The 22,024-nt window shown below is 39.2% G+C and overlaps 3 protein-coding genes, 1 non-coding gene and 1 pseudogene across 4 annotated transcripts; 2 read left to right on the top strand and 3 right to left on the bottom strand.

Moving 5' to 3' along the window:
* On the bottom strand, positions 1-7,739 carry LOC124338601. Its single transcript, XM_046792688.1, has 12 exons — positions 7,534-7,739; positions 7,099-7,192; positions 6,825-7,028; positions 6,507-6,733; positions 6,188-6,391; positions 6,006-6,116; positions 5,644-5,946; positions 5,277-5,580; positions 4,987-5,197; positions 3,476-4,916; positions 3,056-3,349; positions 1-2,981 (listed from the first exon to the last, which is right to left on the bottom strand). The coding sequence occupies exons 1-12, from the start codon at positions 7,720-7,722 to the stop codon at positions 1,461-1,463; spliced, it is 5,103 nt and encodes a 1,700-aa protein (XP_046648644.1). The 5' UTR covers positions 7,723-7,739; the 3' UTR covers positions 1-1,460.
* Positions 7,740-9,002: 1,263 nt separating this feature from the next.
* Trnar-ccu lies at positions 9,003-9,075 on the bottom strand. Its single transcript has one exon. It is a non-coding gene; the product is annotated as a tRNA-Arg (tRNA).
* Positions 9,076-9,154: 79 nt separating this feature from the next.
* On the top strand, positions 9,155-11,567 carry LOC124338584 (protein phosphatase methylesterase 1-like). The gene is made up of 8 exons (XM_046792673.1): positions 9,155-9,446; positions 9,504-9,702; positions 9,771-10,126; positions 10,213-10,278; positions 10,340-10,529; positions 10,610-10,787; positions 10,871-11,003; positions 11,070-11,567. Exons 1-8 carry the CDS (start codon positions 9,370-9,372, stop codon positions 11,086-11,088), a joined length of 1,218 nt encoding a protein of 405 aa, XP_046648629.1. The 5' UTR covers positions 9,155-9,369; the 3' UTR covers positions 11,089-11,567.
* Positions 11,568-13,037: 1,470 nt separating this feature from the next.
* LOC124338585 (U-scoloptoxin(16)-Cw1a-like) lies at positions 13,038-14,128 on the top strand. The gene is made up of 5 exons (XM_046792674.1): positions 13,038-13,181; positions 13,266-13,386; positions 13,519-13,633; positions 13,748-13,765; positions 13,862-14,128. The coding sequence occupies exons 2-5, from the start codon at positions 13,284-13,286 to the stop codon at positions 13,998-14,000; spliced, it is 375 nt and encodes a 124-aa protein (XP_046648630.1). The 5' UTR covers positions 13,038-13,181; positions 13,266-13,283; the 3' UTR covers positions 14,001-14,128.
* Positions 14,129-18,941: 4,813 nt separating this feature from the next.
* LOC124337683 lies at positions 18,942-20,817 on the bottom strand (annotated as a pseudogene).
* Between the last annotated feature and the right edge of the window lie 1,207 nt (positions 20,818-22,024).

The raw sequence follows: 22,024 nt of genomic DNA, 5'->3' as shown, positions 1-22,024 counted from the left end.
GTCCCGTATATTGAAACGAACTTGAAAGCTGTTAAAAAATAAAGCTTTCACCCGAAATTTTCAGCCTTAATTTTATTTTGGAGACTACCAAAAACCAGCACCTTGCGCTTCAACTTACAATTCTATTTTTTGAAGCAAAGTTATCGGCGATTAATTAGTTTTTATTTTTTTATCATTCCTTAACCTAAAGATTTCCGTTGCAGCTGCGGGGATAAAATAATGTATTTTTTTTCACAGCAACATTGTTTACCGAGTGATAACAATATAATCTACAGTCGCGGCTGAAAGTTTCTATACGTGTAGCTCCAAAACCCGCCTTTTTAATGTGTATTGGCGGATGGTGTCAACCTATGATAGAGGTTGAGCTACCTTATTTGCTCGATTTTCTTAAGTTTTACCCCCTTACACCTCCGACAATGATTTGTTGGCGGGGCTTTCTCAACTATGGGTAACCATGGCCGATAATCAGACAATTGAGTCTATGCCCAATAAACTAGCAATAGCTCTAAAATGAAACGTTAAAATGGCAGAGGATTGATCAGTTTGTAACTGTGGCAATTTCTGCATCGATTAGTTTCATTTTAGCATTAGGCAATAGGAATGAGTATAACGTTTGGGGTATCGCGGGTAAATTAGTAATCGATGTTAAGAGGAAGAGTTAAGTAAAGAAGGGCGGTAAAAAATAAAGAAACTAGCAAATAAGGTAGCTCAACCTCTACCATAGGCTAACACCATCCGCCAATACACAGTAAAAAGGCGTATTTTTGAGCTACACGTATAGAAACTTTCAGCCGCGACTGTATAACTGCAACTATTTTTGCGTGTGGGATACAGCAAACGCGTATTTTTAAGTGCATCTGAAGTTAGGTTAGTTGAAAATCTATAGCACAAAAATTCCAATAGATTAGGTTAGAATATTTAGGGTGTTTTGTTAATTCCATTTCCAACCAAACAAAAAAATTGACAACATATCGATAGAATAGAATATTTTCTTAGATGCGCACAGAGTATAACTCAAAGTTAAGCATAGTTACTCAAGCTCACGCTTTCGCTCGTTACAATACTCTCCACGTGTCACATTTCTTTGCGGTTGCGTGATGGAACTCGGATGGTTGTTGATGCTGAGTTACCGACCTTTGATTCTTTGATCTTCATCCCCTAATTGTATGTTATTGGTGTTACAGCTTTCACTTCTCAGCTTTTTTTACATCTCTCCCATCCCACTTTAACACCCCCCCCCCTCATGTGCTTGAGGTAATTATAATGAACCTTGTGGATATTTATAGATGACACGATTCCACGACTTTCCTATTTTGTTCACTGACGTGATGTGTGTAGTTCATTAATTACGTAAGGCAAATAAACTGTATCATGGCATATTTTCTTAGTTTGCATATCGAGTTATATTTATGGGTTAGTAAACATATACACATTATGTCGCATTAGGACCGATTAGGACATCAACGATCGGTAAGATATTCGATAGTGGAGCCATAAATGGTTTTCAGTTGCAAATCCTGACCAAGTTTGCGATTGGAATGTTGAAATTCATGTTTGACCGTAGGGTTGGCTACCAGCGTGCAGAAAGTGCACAGCCAAATAAGACCGAGCAATGATGAGGTGAAGCTGAAAGTGATAGCAACCGGAGTTGAATGTAGCCAGCTGTTGTCCGAGATGGCGAGCAATCCGGTCAGGCACATCAGTGGCGTATTCACGGCTCCCAGAACGTCACTGGCGTTCCAATCTGAGGCGACTCCGAATTCCCTTTGATCGCCAAGATTCTTCACATTTAAAATGAGACTGACGAGGCTAGCCAGACAAACTATGGCAACCGTCAATCCAAAATCGATCGGATCTTCTATCCAGCATTCTGATATTATCGCCAGTTTGGCGTGAACGTATTTCCACTTGTAAATCGGAATCGTCACAACGCTGAGGGAACTGAGCGCCCACACGGCAAAAGAGAGTTTTGCCAGACAGGCGTGTTGATTGCTGATCCAGCGTTGGTGAATTTGCCAGCGCCGGACGACCAGGAGAATGATATTCCAGAAGAAAGCGGCCGTTAGGAAGAACTGAAACAACGTTGTCAAGATAATGCAACCAACTTTTTGGCCCGGTGCAAAGTATTGGCCAAGATGGCAAAATAGCATCGTTAACCAAGCGATCACCAGCTGGAGACGTGCGCCCAGCTCCACCAAATCCATTTCACGGACCGCTTTTCGACAGACGAATGCCGAGCGAATAATCAGGCAGGAAGTCATAAAGAGGAATAGGATCACATTGATGACAATCGGCAGTCGTCGAATCAAAGCCAAGCGCAGTGTTCTGTCCTCTTCGGAGTGGAACAAGCCGTAGATACCGGAAGAATGGCACTGACAGAGGTGAGTTCCGGCTTCATCCGTGCGTCCGAGATACCAGCAATCGCCCGTTAGCCAACCGCCGTGGACGTCATTCAAACGCGAGTCCCAGCGCGCACACAAAAAGGTACTCTCCGCCGATGACGGCCCCTCAATTTTGAAGGCCAGCATAAATGGAGTCGCTGACGTCTTGACGACGGATTTCAAGTTGACGTGTACGATTGTTTGGCTGGCGATGAATTTCCCGAGTATGCTCCTCTGAGTCCGATCGCTGGCATCTACCTTGTACAGATCGATGATGCTGTTCTTTGTCACCGGATCGATAGCCAAAAGCTCAGACGGAAGTAGAGCCACGACGGTGGATAAAACGCTATTCTCGGCATCTTTCTGGATGGTGACTGAGAGGCGATTGAAATCGATCACTATCTCGGATGCAAAGTGTTGGTTTCCGAGCGTAGTATCAATTCCATCCGCCACGACAGAGACCTGGTCGCCAATATTGACCCGAACTCGCGATCCCCTGTTGTCCAATGCAGGTAGATCGGAGAACAGCTGAATCAAATCTTCTAGAACGTCGGGTAAGAATTGCAATTCAGGCAGCGGGCATTTACCCGGGTGTATCATCTAAATTCAGAAAATGATTTTTAGAATCTCTGAAATTATTTTGCGCGCTCAAAAAATAGACGACAAAATATTACCCGTTCGATAACTGTGGTTAAGAGAAGGCGATTTAGCTGGGCAGTTTGATTTCGAGATCTGTTCAATATTTGACGAAGACTGGAAATAGTTAATTCGAGGCTAGCCATAGACAAGAAAGGTTGCTCATCCCATTCTTTTAGCAACTCTGTTAAAATGGCTTCTGATGAAAGAGAAAGACCGTCGACCGTGGCAGCCATCGACAGTCGTTCTAGTTGATACATCTTATTTTCCGTGTAATCTGCCACTTGGCAAATAGTGGTTGCTTCATCCAATATCTTGTTCGACTCCGCAATCTAAAGAGACACATTTTTTTAAAAGATTGAATGGATCGCGATAATTAAGAAAGTAAATCAATAAAACAACGTTAGTTTTTCAAAGTTATAGGAAACACGAATTAATTAAGTATGAATTAAGTTTACCTTTGGTGGTCCCCAGATGGCACCTTGCTCAAAGCTTCCCGTGCAGGTACGACGAACAATATGCCCTTCTATCAAACAGGGGTTGGTAGATCTAGCCATCCGGTTAATATTTGTCATTGACCAAGCGAACCGGTTGATCGCCATGGAAGTTTCATCACGAAGGTGATGGCCAAATGTCTCGGGTGGATGAATTGATGGACAGGCTACAGTGCTTCGTACTTCAATAAACTGGTAATCTTCGCCATTTCGATAGACCAAAGGTAAGCAAAACTGGAGGAGTAAATGAAGGATGCTCTCGTAGTCTAGCGTGCTGGTTTTAAATGCGTTCGAATCCCACCCTGTTTGGCATTGTCTTATGTTTGCAAACAGATCGAAACGCTGGACATCCGGCGAAAGGAAAAATGACACTAAATAATTGATAATATTTGCAGTACCAGTCGCATTATTCTGGTTGGGCTCGACACTTATTGTGACAACCGAAAAATTTTTCATGAAATCCTTGAAATAGCGGAATCGGTTCAAATTCATTCGTTGCAAAAGGTCATTAACAGCTGATTCGCCATTCCAGTTTATTTCTGGTGACTGGCGGTAGCCTGCAGGATAGAGAGGATTTTGTTTCGACACAACAATGACGAAGTTGTGCCAGTGAGCGGGTCGGTGAATGATCGTATTCGATTGGAATCGAAAGGCCGGTTTGTTGAACCATGCTTCGCAAGTGAAAGGTCCCGACCCCATGGCCGTTGACACGGGGACCAGAGCTCGATACTGTCGACGAAATCCTCTGGGGAAACTGAAGCGTCGAACGTAGTTAGTGAAATGACAGACAACGTCAAAATCGGATAGCCAAAAGGATTTAGTCAAATAAGAATGATTCAATATCTTCTTTGTCTCGAACGCTGCGGGTGTGATGTAATCGTCGTTTTCATCTTGAAGAATGGGTTTGGGTTCGTACGTGAAAACGAGAGCGTATTCCCCTTCCCTAATCGGGTCATTAGACGGTTCAAGCAGCAATCGAATGCCTTCTTTCCAATCGGACGCGTTCTTTTGGCAGACCAGACCCCACAGTTTTGTGTGACGTGGCCAATTCCACCACATGCCATTACGAAATGCTGACGCGTAGCCTTCACTAAATTCGTTATAAGGGTGCCAGTTGTACGTCTTGCTATGGTCACCAGCCGTTTCGTTCACCCAGCTAAAAGTTCCTGGCTGGCCATCTTGATTCCTCAGTCCGATCCAAGAGTCAACGACGCTTCTGTTATTAAAGTAAGAGTAGACTTGCTCCAGAGCTAGTCGTGTGCTGTGAGTTGGGGCGTTGGCAAGATGTCCTCCGCGTTTTACGCAGAATTGCTGAGCTTCATCCGCATCGATGGCTTCCTTTAGCGTGAAGCGTTTGTAGCAAATTCCCGTGTCCAGCACAAGCCAATGAGTCAGCCAACCGGGGCTATAAATAACGAAATGGTTGAAATATTTTTATCATACTGTCCTTTCCTTTAGGTTATTGATAGTCATACTCGCAAAAGTATTCTCCCACGTCACCCGATTGAGCGGAACTGAGGGGTTGTGATAATAATGGTCGACTACAGATCATCGGAAGATGATTTTGGCATGAAGTGCTGATCAATTTATTCCTTACTAAATCGTATGCCGCACATAAACGGCTGACGTCAGAGCTTTCAACTGTGGTGTTCCAATCGTTGGCCATGTGAATCCACCGGTTGCTCACTGTATGTCAGAATGTCCGAATTGAAAATGTTATAAAAACTTTCAAACAGAAGGGAAATGAATGTGTTCAAAATTGTACTTGTGTTCCAACTCCAGACTGGGGTTTGAAGAGGAGCCGCCCTATTAACGCGTCGTAGGGGAAGCCAAACTAGGGAAGCTGGTGAATAGTGAGTCTGATAGATCCATTCGCGTGAAGTCTGCACCCAATTGGATATACTGTTTGGCAGCAATATTTCGGGTTGCACTGGCCATCCGACCCAACATTTAGCGACAGCTGTGGCAAAATCAGAAGCTTCTGTCATTCGGTAACATTTCCCATCAGCTGGATAGAAGCCGTTGAAACATTGTGGGTCTTCTCGTCTAATTTTCATAGAGAAACATTCCTTCCAGCATATACAACTTTGTTTGTTATTTATTCTTCGTGTTCATTGCATTTGAATATTTACTTCGTGAGGTGTTGGACGTAAATCAGACAAACCGCATCTGGCTGTTCTTGTTACAATGGCCCCATGATTGTTAACGCAGATGGGGCCATCAATAAAATTCCCGGATGGTACCGTTTGACCTAAATAACCAATCCATGTCGTGTTCTGACGATCCTGTGGCAAGACCATGTTGCATGGACTAATAATCTCAAGAACTAAATCGGAATCGCTGGGAAGAAATAGAGAACGACTCTTTGCCCAGCGCGATAGTTGGAATTCGTTGCCAAGTTTTTCAACCATTCTGAAATCAAACTTATCGATTTTCTAAAATGTGTCATAAAAAATTAAAGCAGTGTCTAATAAATATAGATATTTTTTTCTACCTTATTCTTTATATGAATCATGAACGAGATGGTAGTGTGGTGTATAACGGGAGGCTCAATGTAGAATTCCATTGCTGTTCCTTTACCTGGAGTGATTTCCATCTCTACAAACTATAGCAATATACGTTCATTGTAATTTTTAATTTTTTAAGAATCTATGTGATTAAATTATGAATTTTTACCTGTGCTAAAATAATTTTTGCTGTCTCTATTATGCTCTGCACTTTGCAAGAAATACAGGTGGAAATGAGACGTGCTGTCACCGTGTTCCACACCACCAAGTGAATTCCTTGACTGTAGACTGGTTGGTGATTCAGATAAGACGTTTCACAATGAATAAATCCAATCCAAGGAATTAGATCCTCCGCAGAAGCAAAACTAACCTCCTGAAGAAAAAAAAAATCACAAAAAAAAGAGTTGGGTTATTTACTAAAATAGTAATGTTTTGTTTGACAAATACAGAACGCTACCCTGATGCGTAACTATTATTCAAGAACGAACCTGAGAAAAATTGCCTAAGTAACCATTATTTCGAATCCACCTTATGCGGACTGATGATTTATGAGCGTCGTTTGTTGTTTGGACGACGCATTTTAATTTCAGAGAAGTAGCTTGGAGTGGGAAAATATTTACGAAACCGTCTTGATTTTGCCTTATAGGGCCCCAGTCTATATCGGTGCCCTCAGCTATCATCGAGGCTGATAATACATGTCCTCCCAGCGTTGATCCTAGAAAAGTTTTCAACATAAAAAATAAACTTGCAAACCCAAGTAACCACATTTAGATTTAGTAGAAAATGTATACAATGTTTATTATTACCGATGAAGGAGTGAGTGAATCGGTAGTCTGAAACACACATAGATCCTATTAAATGTTGACTGTCTTTCAGAGAGAGGCCGAAAGTTGTCAGTGGATCAACCATGTTGCCGTTAGTGTAGAAACAGTACATTTTGCCGTCGACATCGTGAAGTGTCGTCAAGCCAGGCAAAAATGTATCAATAAATGCAAGATTTCGTTCCTCGTCTAATTTGGAGAACAAAATTCGCTAATCAATTTCTTATCTTAAAAATAATTAACGCAAACGCTACAGTACATGAAATGGTTCCTAACCATTGCAGACGTCCATTGCTGAAACACAGACTTGTCCAGAAAGGATATTCATTAACCCATGCGTGGCTCAATACATGCTAAAATGAATTTGGAAATAATTTATTCATGCAAAATGTGATCTAGCGATGGTTACATGGCTATTAAACAAAAAAGAAAAAACGAGATTTTGTTTCCTTGATTTATATAAACATCGATTATGCACGATATAAAAAAAAAGTTTTGGTTGCCGATTTTAAAAGAATCTTATTACTAATTGCGTGTCTTTAACTCAGACAGACAAATGTAATATGATAATATGTAATAAATCGATTTTTTTTTTAAATATTTCCCGCCAAATGAGGATTTCACTGTTTTTGCATTTGGCTAGTTAGCACTATTGACTTATATATACTTATTCGGTTATATTCGAATTCCATACCAAATGGTCTGCCCCAGGAAGATCTCCTCCTATTTGGGCACATCTAGCTCGGGTTTCATTCCAAGTCCTAGGGGGTTCGTTTATCCACTGAAAACAATATTTATTCCCGACTGGGCAAATCCAATCTGCTGCCGCCAACGAAAATAAAAAATAAAAAATCGCGCCTATCGATGACACAGAACGACACATATTGTTAGACAGTTCAGTTGCAGTAGTGGAGCACAACTGTGGTTGAATTTTTTTAACGAATTCTACTCTTATTTTCTGTTAATGTCGGGAAGTGGCTTTTTTCAAGGAAGGAAGTCAAGGCGGAGCTACAATGAATGATGATTGTGTGCACGCGTGACCATGATTACGTCCATTGCGACCCCGACAAATTTTAAGTTAAATTTCTCCGCTTATTTTGTTGTACTGTATTTTACTTTCTATTGATTTTGAAACGGCTCCATATAGTATCTCTACCATCTCTGCTTTAAACATGGCACACTGGATGAGACTGGATGAATGTCCATTGTTCAGCAACATACAAATAATTATAGACTTTCATTTTTCTTTCTCGAAAGAATCATATAGGTCAAAACTAAACCTAAAATACATGGGAAGTGAAATGTCACATGGACCGTCTATTGCTTTTCCGGAGAAAGGTGGAGCGCAATTCTTACAAAAGCAGAATATAACAAACAGAAGAACAAAAAAGGAAAACGAAAAAATATATTGGCTAAATACAGAATGTCTGAATGTACTGTGCTCGAGGAGAGGAAATATTCAATTCAATTTTACACCGTACTATTAAAAATTTTGTACTTATACCTACTGTATATATTCCATCTTTTCAAAACATTTCCATTCGTTGTTAATTTTATTTGACCCATCGCTACTAGTAAGTTATAGAGTTAGCTGATATTATAGTAAGTTATAGTTAATCAACAAAGTCGTCTTAGTGTTCAAAACGAAAGAAATGTGAACTTACGGATACAATTTGGCAAAGTTTTTAAATGAAAAATCAAATAGCGTGGAGCATACCGAATCTGTTGTGTTTTCACTTTTTATGGAAATCTAAAGTCACCTTTGACCTGCTCTACTGAACCGTTACTACATCGAAAAAGTGCGTGACTGTCAACTTCCCGTTGCCCGTTATTATTTGGTAGGCCCTAGGTATTGGTAGGTCTATTAGGAAATGGGAACAATTTTGTTCTGTGTTTTCAACTGTTGAGTAGAGACATAGAAATGTCTATAGAACCAATTCGATAAAATGTCTAGGATGTTCGACCAATGAGAATGGATATGGCAGAATTTGCTACTAAATGCCCCTAAAAAAGTTAAAATATAAATTCATGCGTTTAATTCTCCGATATGAAAATGATAGAAAAATCTGCGAAGAGAAGGAAAAGAAGATAGTAGATGCGAAAAAAGAAAGAAAAGAATAATTTAAAGTTGCTTTTGGTTTTTTAAATACCAAAAAGGTGAGATACCCTTGGTGGGACTCGAACCCACAATCTCCAACTTAGGAGGCTGGCGCCTTATCCATTAGGCCACAAGGGCTTAGTTTGGATGTTATGAAATCAAAAATAATTCTTTCATTAAACTTATTTAATGGAAGCTGCCGAGAATCCTCCATTCAATTTATAAACATTCATAAACATTCAGTTAAAAACTTACTGACAATCGATCTTGATTTAATTGAATGCGTAGCGATATATTTATGTTGCAAATCACAGTTGCAGACGACATTATTCTATTATTCCAGCAGCCAGCTGCTGTGTGCACTGCCTGACAGAAAATCTGAAATGAAATCTGGTTAGTCGGTAATTTTTACAATAACATTTGATCTTAAAAATGGAAGCAAGTGCTTTGAAGAAAGTAAGGTGTAAATTGATTGCTCCTTTGGGCCTCCCTCCTCCTTCATCCAAAAGGTACCATTGTTTGTGGTACTGTATCTGAGACAACAATATTTTTATTTTATTTTTTAGCTTTTCAAGACCTAGTGGAATGGGAAAGAAGAAAGATTATACCCCTATTCATTGGAGCCGTTATTTTACATCACGTGAAAAAATAGTGGTAAATGAAGATGGAGATTCATTTCAGGTTTATCGTAGAGGATCTTCTGGCCCTCTTCTTGTTCTGCTTCATGGAGGTGGATTTTCTGCTCTGAGCTGGTCGTTGTTTGCTGTAATTTATTCTTATCTAAATAATGTTAATGTTTTATGATGTATATTTCTAATTCACCGTTTTATTAGGAATGCATTGAAGGGCTGGTTTCCTGTCAGATTCTTGCAATTGACATGAGGGGTCATGGTGACAGCAAGACACACAATGATGAAAATCTTTCAGCAGAAACCCAAGCTGATGATATTGTATCAGTGGTCAAACATGTCTTTGGATCAGACCCTCCTCCCATTGTTCTTATTGGACATAGTATGGGAGGAGCAATTGCAGTTCATGCTGCTGCTACAGATCAGCTCCCAATGATTGCTGGGCTCATTGTGATCGATGTTGTGGAGGGAACAGCAATGGAAGCACTAGCCTCTATGCAAAATTTTCTAAGATCAAGACCCAAACAGTTTCTCTCCTTGGAACAAGCCATTGAATGGAGGTATTTAGGTTACTGAAATACTATTGAATAAGTTTGATTGTAAAAACTTTCTAATTATAACAATTTCATTTGTTGTGTTTTTATAGTGTCAGAAGTGGTCAGATTAGAAACGGTGAATCTGCTAGAGTGTCTATGCCTGGTCAATTACGGAGGTATCCATTGAGTTGTGTATTTGAAAATGTAGAACTTCAACAAAATTTTCAATTCATCTAGTGACGTGACTGGAGAATGCGCTACATCTGATGTGCCAGAAACAGTCACCACTCCTACCGCTTCTTCACCACTCGATGCTACAACACAAACTTCGAATGCGCTCAAACATGGTGAATGTATAACAGAAGATGATGAAGATGAAAAAATTGAAAGTTCTCCTTCAACTAGAGAACCTACATTTTTCCCTCCAGTAAGATTTTCGGATAATTTATCAAGTTACATCACATTTAGAGTAAATTTTAAGCAAAAACTTCTCGTCCTTGTATTTAGGCCGTTAGTCCTAAGACTGGCTATCACTGGCGTATTGATCTGACAAAAACTGAACACCAATGGCCGGGATGGTTCCATGGTCTCTCGGCTACATTTTTAGCCATTCCTGTTGCGAAGCTCCTGCTGTTGGCCGGCATTGACCGACTCGACCGAGAACTAACCGTTGGTCAGATGCAAGGCAAGTCAAATTCAAATAATAGTTTGAAAAATATTAAAATCCGTTTTCGTCTTAATGTCAATTTTTGTTTGTGGCCTAAATAGGAAAGTTCCAAATGCAAGTGCTTCCTCAGTGTGGGCACGCGGTACACGAAGATGTGCCAGACAAGGTTGCAGAAGTGGTTGCTACATTTTTAGTAAGAAATCGCTTGACATCACCAAAGGAGAAATTTAATTGGTAAAAATAAATATATTTTCTTTTTTAAAATAAAAAATAAATTAAAAGATTTTACATATAATCTAGGGTGATGCCTGCTTGTTAGATTTTCCACTTATCACGTTCGACAACAAATGAAGTATTGAGTATTGTGTTCGATAATGCGACAGTAGAATCTGGGTCCTGAATATTTGTGTTTACTTTATGGTCATATTGTCATATTCTTTGCGTCATATGCATTGTTCTACATACTTTCATTTTAAAGTGTTTTGTAACATTTATTCAGCAGTTTTACTTTTCCTACTTCAAAATGGCGTACTTAAAACTGCATTCTAAAGAAAATGGGTCATGCTCCGCCGCATCAAATTTCTTTGTCAAAATCAAATGACAATAACAATTTGTGTCGGTTCTTTGTCGACAACAAATTGCGTGTCGGTTCTTTGATGTCGATAAGCTAACATTGAAAGCGAATTTATCCTTTGCACCTGAAGATATCTAAATTTTCGTATTTTCTTCGTACGTGGTGATTCGTATTAATAAAGTTCGTCAAGGCCAAAAGGACATTCCCTTTGTTGGCGAATTGAATTACTGATGCTGTTTCGTTGTTTATGGAAACAAATATTGATACGTCACAAGGTCTTATTGTTTATTGAAGACAAGTTTGATACGTCACAAGATCTAAAAGTTTTAACTTTTTTTAGAATCAGTTTCATCCATTCAGTTCGAAGTTTTCATAAATACAGAACAGGAAAATAAATAAAAAAGTTTTCAAGTTCAAAATTCTATTAGAAATAACTTCACTAGTCACTGACGCATTTGAATTAATACGTCAACACGGATGTTATTGAAATGGATTGTCTTTGGTGCGCTTCAGGCATTTTAAGAGGCGGAAACCAAATTTTTTGAGAAAACAGTTATAGCCTGCAAAGCGACCGGATTTCCCTGAGCTCCATGTCTTAAACCGGTTTGAAGTGGCCAAGAAAAGTCGAAAGGCCTTATGTTGGGTTTTTTTCCGGTTGCAACTAATGAATTCGCTTTGCATAAACAGGGGAAAATGGCATTTCACCTGTTTTTTCTATAAAATTGGGCTTAACTTTTTCAACAAATAATCTACCTTGGAAGAAAGTCGCTTTTGCCGTGCTTCGTTTCTCCAAATGTAGTGAAAGCGTTATTAGTCAAAAAGAGACAGGAGAGAAAGGACACTAATGGATTTTGTCTACAGATTTTTTATTGTTAACAAAGTGTTGAAAAGGAAACTAACGAAGCCTAAATCCTTTAATCATTGCAATGCGTTGCAATGATGAGTTTCTCTTCATTCCTGGAAGCGCCTTTGTGTTGTTTTTTGTTTGTTTCAAACACGTTTGACCTTCGTTAAATCTGTCATTTATTGTATTCGCTACAAAGTTAATTGTCGAAACATTTAGGTAGATGTTGCGTAGTTAGATGTTTTATTCGAGTTTAGCGATGGACATTTCATTTCCAGTCTTAGGACGGCGTTCTTTCAGGTATTGAGGTATATTCTATAGGATAAGTATAGATTTTGTTTTTGTTTGGTATTTTTACTATGTAGCTATTATCAGCACATGTTTGAGCGAAGTTGAATTTGTCTATAAAGTAATAAGACATCTCAGTTAGTTCTCTTAGACTCTTATCAGTTTTGCGACTCTTGCTAATCAACTGTTATTTTTTAAAATCTGCGGGGAGTAACTTTTAAGTCTGTACCCTTCAGGAGTTTCATAGTGATCACATTGAATTAAAACGAGGCCACGCTATTGTTAAATTTTAGAAGGTGGAAAAACCAAGTATTTCCCTCTTCAGGGTAGCGCTGTAGTTTATAGTTATGCTAGCAGTATAAAAAGAAACTGAGTATTCGTGATGTCCTTGAGACGAATGGTTTCCCCTGTTCCAAAAGTTTCATCTGATTGGATAACTCCGAAAACAAGGAAACTCTCGCTGTTGCTATAGCGCTTAGTAAGGGCTGAGAGAAAAAGAAAGCAATAAGAATTTTTTGTAAACAAAACGAATGAAAAGAGTGTTGAGGTGAGGGAATATACACATTTCTTGTGTACCATTCGGTACCATTAGCTCAGAGGTTCAGCCCACCTAACCAGCCCTCGACTACTAAGGTATAAAAGCCGCTGAGGAAAAGGGGTTCTCGGCAGTTGCTTTTAGAATTTGGCGCATAACGCAGTACACAAGGTAATTTACTAATAATTATACGACTTTTTAATGACTTATACCGTTATACTGAAATTAACAATCTCGACATTGGTTGAAATTTAGCTCGAAATTTAGAAGAAAATGAAATTCATCCTCTGCTTCAGTCTTTTATTTGTCCTTGTGGCTAGCGTTGAAATCACTCCTAAAACATTGACTCGTGAAATCAAAGCCGACGTCCTAAGAGGTATAATGGTTTATGTGAATGCTTGCGTGTCTGTAGTTAATATTTTCCACTTTAAAATACCGGATAAAACAAGAAAAAGACTTAAGAAGGATGAGAGTTAATTATTTGTTCATTGATGCACATCTACGATAGATTTCCCTGGCGTTTGTTATGCTTCGACCCAATGCCGAACGTTTAAGGAAAACGAAGAATGGGATCTAAAACCTTTCTGTGGAAAATCTATCTGCATAAAGGGAGCTGATGGAATGTAACTATTTCGTTTTCTGCTGATTAATTTCAAATTAGAACTTTTAGAGAAAAATAATATATTGGTAATTTTAAAATTTTTGCTACAAATATGACTTCGATACGTCTTCTGCAGTTTGAAGGAACGTGTCAGGTGATTATTATTTTTGAAATTAATTATTTCAGTTTAATGAAATGTATTTTAAAATCGTGAATTTGCTATTGATCTACTATATGTTTCTCGAAACAGCGACTGCGGTCCACCGGCCAAGGCTAATCCAGAATGCAAAGTCAATGCCAATGCTACACTTCCCTATCCTAATTGCTGCCCCGTCTATGACTGTGCGCCTGGTGTTCAACTAGAATTCCCCGATATTCCAGTTGCTTAAGCAAATCTTATACTACACAGCATTGCAGTTTTTAAAGATGTGGTCGTTAAGATACGTGATTTTTGTTCGTGAAATGTCGTTATGAAATCCAAGCTGGGCCTTCATTTACTAATACATTTTAGACCTCAGTCGCCATTTTAAGATATTCACAGAATCGGCAATCATAAACATGTTTTTCGGTGCCTTATTAGTTTTCTCTATTAACAGCAAAACAAAATAAAATAAACAATAGAAAAATGAGGGGAAAAAAATTCCGGGATTGCGACATCGCTATAGGCTCACACTGATACTCTCGGAACCTTACCCCTGCTATAAATATGGCTGTAACCCGGAGCTAATTAGGCGGAATTTTTACATGGGAACAGGGTTGGGCAGAGCGCGCTCGTTTTCCGCTCCGATCACCCGATCGATCAGCGATTACCGAGCGCTGATTTGATCGAACCAACAACCCCAAAAAGAGATCGCGTTTACATCGATGAAAATAATTTCCCCGATCAAGCAGGAAAAAATTGCAACACGAATTTTTGTTTTCATGAGCTTTGTTATTACTATAATTTTATATTTGTTGTAAAAACCCTCCTCAGAAATAATAATTTTTGCTATAAAAAAAAAATAGAAAACAAAATGTAAAAATTAGAAAATGTATTAGAATTGTGATAAGAAATAAAAATAATTTTTTTACAGCTAATAAATGTTCCTCGTCTTTTTATTGATCAGAGTTTCAATTTTTAATGTTCTAGCTTTGACGATGTTTTAGTAATTAAATATACTGTGAGGGACTATGCCTCAAATTTTATAAAATCACCAAAAGGTGTTTACAAGGGACCTTATGGCGGATAGTCCATCCGTAAACTCATTATATCTAGTCATGTAGTTGTCCTAAAATTTTGATCTTTTGTACAAAATTAGTTAAGATATCAATTTTCCTAAATTTAAAAGTCGTTTTGAAAAATATTTAATAGCTCTTAAGTTATTCATTTTAAAAGTTCGCAGAAAACAATTTTTTTCCGCTCTGGTTCATAAAAATGTCGCCGCATACAGATGGCGTTTGGTTGTTTGTTTTCTTTACGAAACGTGAAACGAAATACGAAACGAAACGCCACCTTTTCTAGTAGGTGATATTTACCCTTCCTACGAAGTAGGAAACCCTATTGTCATAGAGCCAACGAAGCTCTTTATTTTGCACTTTTTGGCGTCTTTGTAGGGTTATTTTTCCCCAATTAGGTTGGTGGCAAAGAAGCAACTTTTTAATACGCTTCTACAGCATGTTTCCAAACTTCTACATCCATTTGTAGCTGCCCTCCCCTTAGATATAAAAATCTAAAAAAAAATCAGGAAGTAGCCAACCATAATGGCTACTTAAAAAAAAAAAATCAATACCCTCCGTCGAAAACCCGATTTTTGGGAACGCGGCAAAAATCAGCTTTTTACATAAGCTTCTCTCGCGCATTTCCAAACTTCTGGTTGGTACTCTAATTATCCAATCGATTGGACCATTTTCCGATCGATTTTGGTAGAGTGGGAGTGCTATTTATTCCTGATATCTCTCTTTTCTATACTTTCTTATCAATCAAATAATTTCACACGTATCATGTTTTTCGTTAATTTTTTTGTGATCTCATGTTTTGAATTTTATATCTCCCGCAATCAGCACGTACCCCTAAACGTATATGCATTCATTACCCCCAGATGTCGTTGTGAATTGTTTGGTATTATTATGCATGTCAGCCACTAGAGGGTTGAGGCGGATGGTGGGAAGCAAGGCGAAGTCAGTAAGTTTCCCACTTCCGGGCCCACTTCTTCCCGATACACCGTGCCGAGAGGGCTGTTTAGAGGTGAGCTTCGGCAATACTGGCTACTTCTAGCGATAATTTTCAGCGAAATATAATTGTTTGAACTAGCTTTATCCCTTATTTATTCTTATTATATCATCACTTTATTCCTTCGCTTTTATCTTTTTAAGGTCTCATCCAAAACCCTGGAAAAGGCATTATAAAAGTCTTTTTCAAACTAAAATTAGCTTTTTGGTAACCATGGTACAAATTTGAATTTAAAGTTTACTTTTATTTTGGCAATGCTCGGGATGAGACGAACATTGGGAATAGGGAAGGAGGATCTTTATGGACAACTGCACTATAATGAACTATGGCGTTTCATAATAACCTAAAATCTAAAAAAAAAAATTATGTATAAATAAGTTGCCAAGTTGCAGTAAGAAGTTTTTCGCACAAGATTAAAATTAAAGCCTGTTTAAAGTTATGTCGACATGTATAAATGAAGGCACGTACTCATAATCGAAGTGAATGTTAGGATTGATGATTCTCTTGAATCTTATTGATGATGTTTTGATACCATCAACTTTATTTCAGGAAGAAACAGAGACAGTAAACTCCAACCTCAGGCTCAAGTGAAACAAATTCAATTATTTAATTTTTTGGGAAATTCCTTCACAAAAAAGGCAACAGCTGTTGAACTCGGCCGAATTGAAATTTTCTCATCACATTTAACATCTAAGAGAAATGCCGGAAGACATGAACCGGTTCAAAAAGAAAGATCGCCAGATCGGCGAACAGATCGGTATCCATTTTCCATACATCCAAAATAAAAAAAGAATATCACAAATGAATTGACTCGCTTCCAACCAATCTATAATTTTATAGGGAAAGATTACAAAACACAGGGAAATAACGAACAAAACATTTTCAGTTGAAAATTTTAATTTATGTGCCTCTTGAACATTTAAATGGTACTTAAATTAGTTGTTGGCTCATCTGGGTATTCCGGTGCCGGTTTTTTTCAAGGTTTTTTTCAAAGTAAACATCAATTTTCGGTGTAACAGAGTAAAATATAAAAATATATTTTGATTAAAAAACATCATTAACATAATCAACTAAAATAACACCCATTTCATTATCTTTTGTTCATCCTAGGTTTGGGTTCAGTTAGTTTTTTTAAATACTCCTCTGCCCATACAGGATAACTTTTTTTACCAATATTGGCCCGAAAACTTTAAGAAACAGAAGGCATGATGCGTGCAGATGGACATGATAGGCTTACACTAAGGCTAGATCCCTACGAAAGGATCGTTATTCCACTCCAAACAATAATTTCTCCAATTGACACAGGTGGATTCATATGCAGCGTTTGTATTGTTACGGCTCCCCACCAGGAAAAGTTCGATGGACAGTCACGAAAAACTCTGCAAGTCTGATCGCCTGAGAGTTTCCAAGCGGCTAAATTCAGAGCGCCGGATCGGAGCAGCGGGTGAGGTTAACCTCGTGCTGATGTTAGGAGCGCTGGCAACGGTCGCAGGAGCCGGAGGGATGTCGCATTCATGCTCCAATGAAAAAGGAAACCAGGGATGGCCTGTTCAGATGGGACAGATAAGTAAAATTGACACTTTCTCCCACCGGAGCTACTCGGGGCATTTAAAAATTAATGAAAAGGGGGGGGGGGGGGGCAATATCTTCCAACTAAAGGAAAAATCGTTCGACGTGACGGCCCTAGGCTGGGGTCCTCATGAGATAAAATTGGGGAACTGATTGTTCCGGGACGCGGCAAACAGATCGGTATCCATTTTCCATACATCTGAAATAAAAAAGAACGTATTTGTGATTAATCGCCAGTCAGCGTCGACCTCGGCTCCAGATTCGCGGTCCGCGATTATGCTCGCCCGCAAGATGGACTGCTTCTACAGAAATATTTCTCGCCTCGCACCGAGCGGAAATGGCTTTGGCCGTGGTTGTGAGAGCGACTGATCTCGTTTCATTGCATTTATTCACGTAACTGATGGCCGTCGCGTTACAAAAAAATATTCTAATTTGCAATGTCCGACTCTTTAGCTAGGAATTCCTGGACCTATGAGTTCTAATTCGTTAAAATATTTATATTTGTCATGCAAGGTCCAAGGGCCCCGAGTTGTAATCCCATTGCGAAAGGTCCTTATCTTGTCAGCGACGCATCAGAAAAAATTTCAAAATTTGGGTTGCACGGGAAAAATATTTTGCCGTTTGCTTTTTCAATGTTGGCCACCCACCAACTGAGGTCCAGCTGGGCGCTTGGTGATAAAAACAAACTTAAACTTCTCGGTTTAAGTGGACCCGTTGCGCATTGGAAATATAAAAACGTTGTAGACTGTGATAATGCGACTGCGCAAACGGAATGGCCGAAATCGCCCAAGACAAGTTGCCTTGTATCGAGGCTAGTGTTCGCAAGGATACTCTACCCTCGACTAGAGCCAACTCGCACATCTTATTGAATGCTGCCGCTTTTCTGATAGGAAGCAGAAACGATAGGTCGGTCGAATCAACGATTAGGCCTAATTACTCTATCGTTTGAGTTAGAACGATAATTGATTTTTCCCAATGGATCAGGAAGCCGAGCGATTGGAGGAGGTCAATAACTATACTAATGTCCACTAACAGCCCATTTTTGGACTCGTTCAAGATCGAAATGTCATCTAAATAAATAACTGTCGGATGTCCTGTCGTCGAAAAACGCCATCATTATTTAAGGAATTTGAGTGAAAATTCTGGCAGCGGGGGCGAGGCCAAAGGCCATGCTGTTAAACTAAAAAACGCACTCTTTCCAGTGAAATCGCAAGTACTTGTGTTGCGATTTCTTAACTGCTACCATAAAATAGGCGTCCCTAAGATCTAATTTCACCAACCAATCTCCCTTTTTTACTAGGAAGCGTACGGACTCCAGATTCTCCATCTTAAAATGTTAGTACGGAATAAATTTGTTAAGCGGCTTTAAATTAATAATGGGCCTAAACTAACCTTGTTGCTTTTTCTTGATACAAAACAAAGAGCAAACGAAGCCGGATGAATCATCACTTCGATAATAACTCGTCCACTTCCACTTCAAAAACAGCAGAATTATTTAACAGACATTGTGATCTGTGATGGAAACATTTAAAAAATCGGTTTGGAAATGAAATCAATAATAGTAAGGCCCTCGCGGACCGCTTTCAAGACCGATTATTCTGAAGTTACAGCCGGCCAACGGGCTGCGAAATGTTAAAGTCTCGATACTACGGCCTGCGGGCCTGGGTGCGTCAAAGGAATGACCTGGTTGATTGACGAGGGCGCGCCTTGTACTCGATCGTCTAGGAATGCGCACAGCAGCTGCTGCCACTGCATGGCCCGAGGTATTGTCTTGGTTGGCGTCCGCAAAGAGAAACGAACGTGCTTCTATCCCAGATTCAAAGGCATCAGGATCACGCAGCAGATATTTTATTCCTGTCTCAACGAGAGCTATCACAGCGCTCCGGTGCTAATTAGTAATGTGGAACAAAGCCCATCTCCACTGCTGGAGAGAGGCATACACCGGGCGTTTAAGCGATTCACTATCCGGCAACGAATGTAAGCCAACGTAAAGATCGATCAAGGGTGGAATGATGTATATTTTCTCATTTACACTTTAGTGAACGATTCCTTATCTACATTACTTGATCTAACGATGCTTTTGTCGGCTTTCAATTGCGCTCGGCATAAAATCCAGTCATCAAGTTTGGATGGTTTTTGAGAAAATTTGGCGTCAAAGAACTCTAGCGGAAATTCTCTAAAAATCGCATTCGAGGTATTGGTCAATATGCCCTTGGTCTTCAAAGATTAAATCTCCTGTGAGATATATTTTGAAACTGAAAGCAGCTGAAAGCCTGAACCACCAGGCAAGCTCACCCCTTCAGTGGTTATCACAGGGATTGGGGCTACAGTGTCCGCCGGTGTGAGATTGACTACCACCGATGCTGGCAACATCCAAGTAGTGGACGCCTCAGCTCCAACCCCCCTCTCATTGCGCTGGCGATCTGGTCGTACTAGGACGCCAAGGACGGCTTCTTAACGTTTGGTCCGAATTTACCTCTTTTTGCACCTGATGTTCGCAATGCTCGGAACAGCGCTAGTTTCCTCGACGCGTGGAAAAATCTTGTTACCACTAGGAAGGGGAACTGATTTGCCGCTCGGCGGCTGATCTGTCTTACTTTTCGGGTGAGCTGACTTATCACTCGGCAGAGGGGCTGTTATATTGGCTGGGGGAGGACCGTTTGCACCGGACTCCTCATCTGATTGTCACGAATACGCACGCCTTTCTCATCAAACACAAAACAACCAGAATCATAACTATTGCCACTCCCTACGTCTTAATAGTAATCGTCTTCTTCGAAATGATAGCAATAGCCCTCTGCGTCATAACAAAAGCCGTCTTCTCTGTACAAATAAAAGTCTTTCTCTCCACAATAGTAGCCTTAAAAGTCTTCTCGCCTACCATCGGAGGGTCACCCATTATGGGCCTGTGAATAATCGTACGATGGTCGTAAAAAAGGCCGTCGTGGTCCTCAAACGGAGAAATGAAACCGAACCAACTACTGTTGCAATGCGACGCATGGCAAGGAAAACCAACCGTGATCTTTCTTTGGATAACCGGGATGTTGGAGCTGTTAACGTCGACGCATCTCTCGTTCTCGCATACTTTCGTGATCGGGCACGGGTTGGTCGAAAAAAGTTACACGTTGGTCAAAGAAACGGCTTTTTTGCAAGTGCATGAAACACATCAGCAGTGCAGCAGGTGGTGAGGACTTTCAATTGCGATTTTAAGACGATTTAGGACGATAAATTGAAAATGTTTTCCTTAGTAGATTTCGCATTTTGATAACTAAGACTGACATAAAAATTACAAATTAAATCAGTGACAGGAAGATTGGAAGAAAGATGCTGGAACAAACCTTTTGTTGAAAGCCTTTGTTTCCTATTTGAATCCATTCATCTCTCTAGCAGTCATCCATACAGCTTGAATTTGGACTGCCACTCCACTTCATCAGGCAATAAATTAAAAATATGTAATAACAAAACAAGAAACCTTTTCATTAACGTTGATATTAAAGTGTAAAATACAGAAAACTTGCCATTTTAAGGAAATAAATTTGATCTCGTCAACCGCGATGTGATCTCCAATATTAGAAATGGTGACTAGCAATAATTTTAAACAACATAAACCATGTCACTCAATATATGATATGTGCATTGATGATCGTGTCGTTTGTTAAGGAAAATTTTAGATGTTGGATAAATAAGCGTGAGCTGTCATAAAAAGTTGCGTTGCTAACAAAGAGCACATCAGCGATTGACACCAAACAAGTGATTACCCTCTATGAAACTCGATGACATCGTATTTTTATCGTCTGTCCACGTATAAGAGCAGTCATGGATGTATTAGTGTTCACGACAGAGGAAACTCATATCATGTTGTTTGGGGACGAATTGAAATGTTTGTAAATGAATAAGAAAGCGTGTTTCAGGTTAAATTTTTCTCATGGATGTTCTTATAGTCAAATATGTAAAATATTTAAACTTTCAACAATGTTTAATAAAAGTCATTTGCAGATTAAAGACAATTTTCTGTCAGACAGCTGAACTTCACGGTTTGCCTTTCCAACATCGAAACTAAAGTTAATGAATAATGGAAAATTAAAATGGGTATTGCAAAATGGAAGAATGTCCTCATTCTTGCAACAAGATTCCTTCGGAATTTTTTTAAACGTTAAGACAGAAAATCAAGGTTAAATAGTAGGAAGTAAATAGAATACATACTATTATTTTTGGAAAATTATGTTTCCCTTTATTCTCTTAAATGATTTGATTCTTTTTAACTAATTGACTAATAATCTGTCAATATTATGAGTGGTGCGACTTAGGTGTGGCGGAGGCTTCGCCCCGCCACCCCACGTCGCACTTCATGTTTAGATTAACTTAAAGTAACACTTATTACTATAGTAACAATACAATTATATCATGCGGTCACATGTTGCATTACATGAGTCTTGTCATTCTTGCAATACTAAGTTTTCACTCGACATTATTTCTCTCAACTATGTTGATCATATAGGATAACAGATAGGATCACCGAGTAAGGAAGCCTCTGGGAAGACAGAGGACATAGTGATTTTGAATTTCTATGTTTTGAAAGAGTGCAATTACATAGCTTTGCTTTAGCTTCCCAAGATGCAAATACCCAGTTATAAC

This window comes from Daphnia pulicaria, chromosome 4 (assembly GCF_021234035.1).
Source record: "Daphnia pulicaria isolate SC F1-1A chromosome 4, SC_F0-13Bv2, whole genome shotgun sequence".
Classification (NCBI taxonomy): Eukaryota; Metazoa; Arthropoda; class Branchiopoda; order Diplostraca; family Daphniidae; genus Daphnia; species Daphnia pulicaria.
The sequence above is the reverse complement of the archived record's forward strand: the minus strand, read 5'-3'. Positions and strand labels throughout refer to the sequence as shown.